General features: G+C 44.9%; 1 protein-coding gene across 1 annotated transcript; it reads right to left on the bottom strand.

Annotated features, from left to right (window-relative positions):
* Nucleotides 1–6,252: 6,252 nt before the first annotated feature.
* LOC308078291 (asparagine--tRNA ligase, cytoplasmic-like) lies at nucleotides 6,253–7,938 on the bottom strand (the record flags this gene model as incomplete). Its single annotated transcript, XM_080419412.1, has 1 exon — nucleotides 6,253–7,938. The coding sequence occupies one exon, from the start codon at nucleotides 7,936–7,938 to the stop codon at nucleotides 6,253–6,255; it is 1,686 nt and encodes a 561-aa protein (XP_080275538.1).
* Between the last annotated feature and the right edge of the window lie 250 nt (nucleotides 7,939–8,188).

Here is an 8,188-nt window from a genome sequence, read left to right as displayed (position 1 = left end):
ATGATTTGTGGAGCTGCCTCTGGTGTTATGATCATGGACTTCATTAACATTTTGGAAGTATTTTGACAAATACAGGGGGATCCCAATGTTGTGGTGTATCTTGAAGACCAGGCCCATAGCAAGTTGCTGTACTCTGTCCTCAACCCTAAGCCATCCAATCCTAGCAAAATGAGCAGGGGTTAGATGGGTTTTGTGATTGAGGCCAAGAAGTAGCCTTACAAGTTTGTTTTGGGATGTTTGGAGCCTTGTTTTTAAGGCCTTGGAGGTGTTGTGATAGCATGAAGTGCATGCATAATCATAATAACCTTGTATGAGGGCCCCTGCAAGAATTTTCAGAGTATTCTTACTGACTAGACGATCAATCCTCCACAAATAGCGTGTTTTTTGGTTGACCTTTTTGATCGCTCTTTCGGCGTTTTGGTCACCGGAGAGGTTTGCCTCCAAGATGGAACCCAGGTAGGTAATTTCCAACTTTCTTGTGATAACACTTTGATCGTGAAACTCTCAGCCTTGCTAAGGTTAGGACTGGACCCAAAGAGGATGGATTCAGTTTTACCCAGGTGTAATGAAAGTTTGTTGTCGGAGAGCCATATGCAGATCTTGTTGAGTTCAGAGCTGAGAGCTTTCTCAACCTGCAGCCTGTCCCTGTCCGAGACAAGCAGGGCCGAGACATATTGTCCAATGCCCACTTAACTGTAGGCCTAGTACATAGGCTTATAGTAGGCTGTTAGCACACTTTTGACTTTCTTTGACATTTTCAGCAGTCACACAGAATGATTGATTTTTTTTTTACTGTCATTTGCTCCTACATTCTGTCAGAAACCCACGATGATATGTGTTGCTATGGGAGCCTTTTTATTTTTGTATTTTATTAGAATACATTTAGCTTACAAAGAAATATAGCAGTTTATGAAGAGGTTTTGTTGTTTAACTGGTTGCTGCTATACAGTATGCACACACTTTTGATTTCTTTATTATTTTCAGTTTGAATGTGTTTTGTGTCCTGACTGAGTCCTCCTGATGCTTTCAGTTTTGATGGCCAGGCAGTCAGTCATATGGAAATGTTAGTTTTTCTATATTTTTGGATTGCATTGAAATGCACTGGCACATGTAGCCTTATTGACCTAGCACTGTTTGGAGCTTTAATAAACAACAGAAGTTGTTTCTCATGATGAGTCACTATCAGTTTGAGCCCAGGTGTTTGAATTTGAATATTTCATTAGGCAAAAAATACATTAAATACATTTAAAATACTTTGTCTAAAAGGTCCTTCCAAAAAAGTCCTTGCGGTCTTGTTTCCATTGAGGTCCTTAGTAATCAATTCATAGTCAAATGGTTTTCATTTAGTCTGTAAGTTATGAATTCATACACAGTAAAAGTCTTAGTGTTAATTTAATTCAAATGAGTGTACAAACACTTTTCAGACTTAAATCAACAATGAGGATTTTACAATGTAGGCTGCAGAAAAGAGAAAAAAACAACTGCTAATGTTGAGAATGCAAAATCAGACTTTTGGGGAGAAATTATGCAATTACTGGGGGCGAGAAAAAAAGTAAAGTAAAGTAATAAGTAACTAATTACTTTTGGCAGGGAGTAATAAGTAAAGTAACTATATTACTTTTAAAACAAGTAATATGTAATTAGTAATATATTACTGGTTTTGAGTAACTTTTCCAACACTGCTGTCGTATCCTACTGACTCACCTGCCAGTGAGGAGCCCCCACCAGGAGGACATAGAGCCTTCGTCCTACTCCTCCCGCCCAACACTCCCCGATGACAGGTGCCGCCCAAGCCCGCAGGAGTACGTGCAATGACCAGTATCCCCCTCCCCGCCCGGCTTCCCTCCCCCGAACACGGGCCACTTGAGTTTGTGTAGACGCCCGACAAAGCCGGATGTACCATGGTGGATTTATTGTGTACAGTGCAAGCATGTAAAATACACGCAAATGACTACGTATATGACACACACACAAACGCAAACACAGACAAACGCACATACACACCCCCACACACACACACACCCCCCCCACACACACACCCCCCCCCCACACACACACACACACACACACACACACACACACACACACACACACATACACACACACACACACACGTACACACGCACTCACGCATAAACACACATACTCACATGCGCACACACACACACAAAGACACACGCACATGCGCATGCACTTGCACGCACAAGCACTTGCACGCACGCACGCACGCACGCACGCATGCACGCACACGCACACACACACATGCACACGAACAAGCGTGCGCGCACGCACACACACACACACACACACACACACACACACACACACACACACACACACACACACACACACACATACACACACACACACATACATACACACACACACACACACACACACATAGCAGTGGCTTTGGGTATAAGTTAACTATAAAAAAGTATTGGGATAACAAAGAAGACAGGAACTCAACAAGTTCTCAAACTGTAGACGGGAGGTGTATTAATTGCATCTGCATAATTAAAGGTAATTAAAATCTTTACAGTCCTTGGCATTTCTAAAAAGGTGAATTCAAGAAATGCAACCCTCAGACAAATATAGACCGGTATTTTCTGTCGCTGTTAATTAAAAGGAATTTGGAACCTTATATTACACGTCACACACACACACACACACACACACACACACACACACACACACACACACACACACACACACACACACACACACACACACACACACACACACACACACACACGTCTCACATACAGTACGCACACACACATACGTCTCACATACAGTATGCACACGCGTGCGCGGACACACACACATGCGCGCGCACACACACACACTCTCACACACAGCATTTGCGGAGATTGATTTTTTAATTGACAAATGATTTAACTCTTCTTTTATTCCTTGTTTATTCTTAAGAAGACAATTAACAGTTCATAATCGACAGAGCAACCCCCGCCCCCCAAAAGAAACTCTGAAGTTCCTGAAGTTAACACACTTCAAAAACACCTTTCTAGACGTTTAATTACTTAGAAACGAAGTGACATACACACACATACTGTACATACAACATAACACAACATACATACATACATACATACATACATACATACATACATACATACATACATACATACATACATACATACATACATACATACATACATACATACATACATACATACATACATACATGAATGTATCTCACCTTTCAAATCATTATGAAAGGAAATGGGCAATGGCCACGTCACTCTGGCTCAAACATAACCATTAGTGATGAGCGGGCCGGCGGGCCGGCGGGTGGTCGAGTCAGGATTTCAGAGGCAATTATGCGGGCTGCGGGTGAGCGGATCAGCCGCTCTCACAAAAAAAAAATATATAGATATTTTGATGCTACTGTAGACATTTAAAGCGACTTTGGGTACTTAAAAGAGCGCTATATAAATCTGAGCTATTATGATGATGATTATCTTTTTTTTCCCACCGCGGGTTGCGGGGCGGGTTGAGCCATAGATTTATATATGGGTTCGCGGGTTAGGCGGGTTGGGTTTCGTGGCGGGGCGGGTCATGAAAAAACCCGACCCGCACATCACTAATAACCATGAACAAACCCGATACTGCCACATATAGGCATGTCACTTTGACTCAAACTTAACCATAAACAAACCTGACATGCCCATATATAGGCATGTCACTCTGACTCAGACATAACCATAAACAAACCCGATACGCCCATTTATAGGCATGTCAGCATGACTCAGACATAGCCATAAACAAACCCGATATGCCCATATATATACATGTCACTGTGACTCAAAAATAACCATAAACACACCTGATATGACCGTATATAGCTAGGCAAAACTCTAGATGTGAGAGGTGGTTTCCCGAACCTCTAGTATTTTGAGTGTATTGATCAGCATATAATAAAAATATTAATATTGTCACGGACGCCGACAGTGTCCTGAGTTATTTTCAATCATCAATCAATCAATCAACCCTAACACAATTACAGTGAGGTGAAACTCTTGTTCATGCAGGCTTTCACGTTTGCAGTTCAAGGAGTTAAAACAATAATTAGAAGTAAAGAATGGAAAATAAAATGAGCAGATTCTATCCAGGGCATTCAATATAGTGCATGTCAGTATCATGTCGGTTAGGAAGTCCTAAAGGAAGCCAAAAAGAACATGATACTGTATGTGCATCAGTATAGTGCAAATCAATAGGCTCTATGCACAGCAGCCATATTGGAAATAAATTGGTCTCCTTACTTCCTTCACAGGTGTTACCAATGATACAAATGAAGGTTCTGTTCCATTTAGTGTTGCAGAGTGGTTCTGAAACCTTTTAATTTCATGGACCCCCATAACTCTAAACTCTCAGATGTACACACCCGTAAGGAGCCATTCAAGGAACCATGAGGGTCCCTGGATCCCAATTTGAGACCCACTGGTGTAGCAGAGTTTCCACAGTGAGCCAACATGCACAATATCAGCACCCTGACTCTGTTTGATCAGAATGGATCAGAGCCTTCATTAGTATCATTGGTAAGACCTGTGAAGGAAGTAAGGAAGAGGCCCAATTTCTTTCCAATATGGCTGCTGTGCATAGAGCCTATAAGCACAGGTGACGGGCTTCGGTTTTGTTCAGCAGCCAATGTCTTTTAAATAACTCACAACCCAATTAGGCTATACTGTATGATCACTAGACTAGTGTACCTTTTAACACTTTATTGTTCTGTTTCTGTTGTGTGTGACTGTTATTTTAACCAGTGTTAATGTTTACAGCAATTCTTAATTGTCTTTTGAATAACATTCAATTAAGTTTTAGTCACATTTTTGTCGTCTAAAATGCTTTAGTTTTAGTTGACTTAATAGCATAAGATTAATAATGATGTAATGCCTGATCTATCCTTAGCTGCCGACTCGTTGTGAACTTGTAGATCGGCTATTTCCGCAGCGTGACCCCCACACACAACCAAGCATAACATGACACAGATTACATGAGCTAAAGACTTTGTATACAAGCACGTTCTGCAACATGACCTGTGATCCACAAGGCCAACTGCTTCCATCTAGCCCATCCATTGTGTTAGGGTCATTTTTTACCCGTTTTCAAGTTTAAATAGGTAAAAGGTACCCTTTACATTTCTTTATTGGAACAAGGCTTCATGATATCCTCAGAAACAGCTATTTTAACGCAACAAAATTAATACCACCATTTTAGTTAATTCTGATGGTCTCAAAAAAAAAAAGTGACATCTGTGGTGCTAAGGGTCAAATTTGCGGCAGGCTCAATTCCCCCCAAATTGTCAATATTCAATGTTTACATGTTTGAGAGTGAGAGAAACTTGTCCTCAATTTGCATTTGCTATTAGGAGTAAGATTAAGTTTGGGCTTTGGAAAAATAAATGACTTTTTACCTTCTATGGTATACGGGTAAATGTTGACCCTTAACACCACAGATGTCACTATTTTTAATAATATTAACAATTTTTAAAGTTACAAAAATAAAAACAGTATTTTTTCATTTTATTTTTAAAAATGTGTTCGACTATTAGTCTATTATGGCTAGATAACATCATTATCCATTGTCTTCATTATAGGAAATGTAATGAGTGAATTGGACTGCAGGGAAAAGGAAGAAAGGTCGGCCTAAAACAACCTGGCGACGAACTGTGACTGTTGAGCTAAAGCAGTGGTTCTCCGGGGACCCTCAGGGGTCCTTGAGGGAGTTCCAGGGGGTCCCCAGCAAAATGATAGATAGTTAGGAACCAAATGGACCCTTATGGGTCTGTAACTCTGAGGTCTAACGGGTCCATTTGGTTCCATTTGCACACTCTCAGAGTTAAATTAACATTGATTTTACATTATAAATTGGGGTCCCAGAGATAGAAATGCCATTAAATGGGGGTCCGTAGCCTAACATGCATGTCAAACTGGGGGGTCGTTGAAATTAAAATGGTTACAAATAACTGCTAGAGCCGTAAAAAACTTCTCTTATGGGGGTCCTTGGCATATCTTTTCAAATGGGGGTCCGTGTCAAAAGTGTCTTTGACATGAAAAAGTTTGAGAACCACTGAGCTAAAGGAGATGAACCTGGGGTGAGGCACAACATGCAGCACAAGACAGGTCCCGATGGAGGCAGATTGTTAAAACCTTATGTCCCACTTGGTACCTAAGAGGATTAAGTAAGAAAGAAAGTAAGTGTGTGTGTGAGTGTGTGAGCGTGCGTGCGTGTTCATGGCCGGCAGCGTTGTATGAACCGTGGGTAGAGACACACGTCTCTGACGTGTTTCGCGCCGAGCATCCAGACAAGGAAGCGCTCCAGGCCCAGTCCATAGCCTCCGTGGGGGCAGGTGCCGTACTTCCTCTGGTCCGTGTACCAGTAGTAGGGCGTCGGGTCGATCCTCTCCCTCCTGTACCCCTCCAGGAGCTCCTCCTCCTTCCAGACGCGCATGGAGCCTCCGACCACCTCGCCCACGTTGGGCATCAGCATGTCCACCGACTGGGTGAGGCGCCGGTCGTCGGCGCAGCGCTCCATGTAGAAGGCTTTGATCTCGGCGGGGAAGCGGCACAGCAGCACGGGCTCGCCGATGGCGTCTGTCATCTGCCTCTCCGGAGCCTCGGGGATGTCCTCCCCGAACTCGTAGTAGGCGCCGTCGGCCTTCTTGACGTCGTGTTCTCTTAGCCAGTCGATGGCTTCCGAGTAGCTCATCCTCTTGAAGGGCCTCTTAGGTAGCTTGAAGCTCTTGTTCAAGTCCTCGAGCAAAGGGGCGACGGCAGGGGACTTGAGCACGCGGTCGACCACGTCACACACCAGCTCCTCCAGCCGGTCCAGCAGGTCCTCGAAGGTGACGAAGGGACACTCGGCCTCGATGTGGGTGTACTCGGCCAGGTGGCGGCGCGTGCGCGACTTCTCAGCGCGGTAGGACTGGGCGATGCAGAAGGTGTCGCCCAACGCGGGCAAGCACGTCTCCAGGTACAGCTGGGAGGACTGGGTCAGGTACGCCTGCTCGCCAAAGTAGTCGAAGCTGAACAAAGTGGAGCCGCCTTCCACCTGGGTCTGGACCAGAGTGGGCGGGGTGACCTCGCAGTATCCGCGGCTGAAGTAGTGGTCCCTGAAGCACTGCGTGACCGCGGAGCGGACTTTGAGGGTCTTCGAGACGGTGTCCTCCCGGAGCATCATGTGGCGGTTGTTGAGCTGCACGTCCACGTCCGACTCCTCGCTGACGATGTTGTCGGCCCCGCCCGCCGGGGCCAAGCCGATCAGCTCCCAGAAGTCGCAGTGCAGCTCGTGGCCACCGGGGGCCTCTTTGCCCTGCGGTACGGGTTGGACCGTTCCGTACAGAGCCACGGAGCTCTCTGTGGACAGAACCAAGGCGTCGTAACACTGACACAGCCTATTGGTGAGGACACACTGCAGCTCCCCGGTGCCGTCTCTCAGATCGACGAACAGCAGCTTCTTTCCTTGTCTCCTCAGTGTTTTGACCCATCCAAACACTTTGACCCTCTGACCTCTCATCGCTCCCACGTGACGGATCTTGACCGTCTTCGGTTCAGGCAGGCCGGCGTCCATCTCAACAGTGATTTTCTTGGCCTCTTCCAGGTTCTTTTCCCTTCTCTCGCTGTCCTCGACCTTCTTCTTGTCTCTCTTGGTGTCCTCCATCTGGGTCTTAGAGATCACCGCCCAGCACTCTCCTTCCTTCTGTGAGTCCACGTAGATGGTTGGGAACAGCTTCTTGTTCCCAGCAAGCAACAGAGCCTTCAGGGGGGTCTTGAAGGGATTCTGCTCCGTTCCTTCTCCATCCTGATCACTGCCGAGTCTGTCCGATACGTACAGCTCACCCACTGTGAGTTGTGACGTATGTTTTGTTACTTCCTCTGCAAGGTGTTCTGCATGTTTTGCTATTTCCTCTGCTTCCATTTGTCTTAGCTTAAGAGCAGTCCAAACAATAAGGTAAAAAAAGTAATTAATTTAATAAACAACAATCAGAGTACTTCTGCACTGCTCAATTCTGCTCTTTGGCTTCAACGTACTGACAGCCCTGTTGCTCTGCTTACCCTTTAATCTAGTAGCACAACCAATCAGAGACATCACAACGACATCACAGTGACGTCTGCTGATGGTCTGTTAGTGTGTTGATGTTGCTATGGTCGCACTCTGTCACTGCTCG

Source organism: Gymnoscopelus braueri, assembly GCF_963280865.1.
Source record: "Gymnoscopelus braueri genome assembly, chromosome: 22".
Taxonomy (NCBI): domain Eukaryota; kingdom Metazoa; phylum Chordata; class Actinopteri; order Myctophiformes; family Myctophidae; genus Gymnoscopelus; species Gymnoscopelus braueri.
Note: the sequence above shows the minus strand (reverse complement) of the source record. Positions and strands in the feature narration are given on the sequence as shown.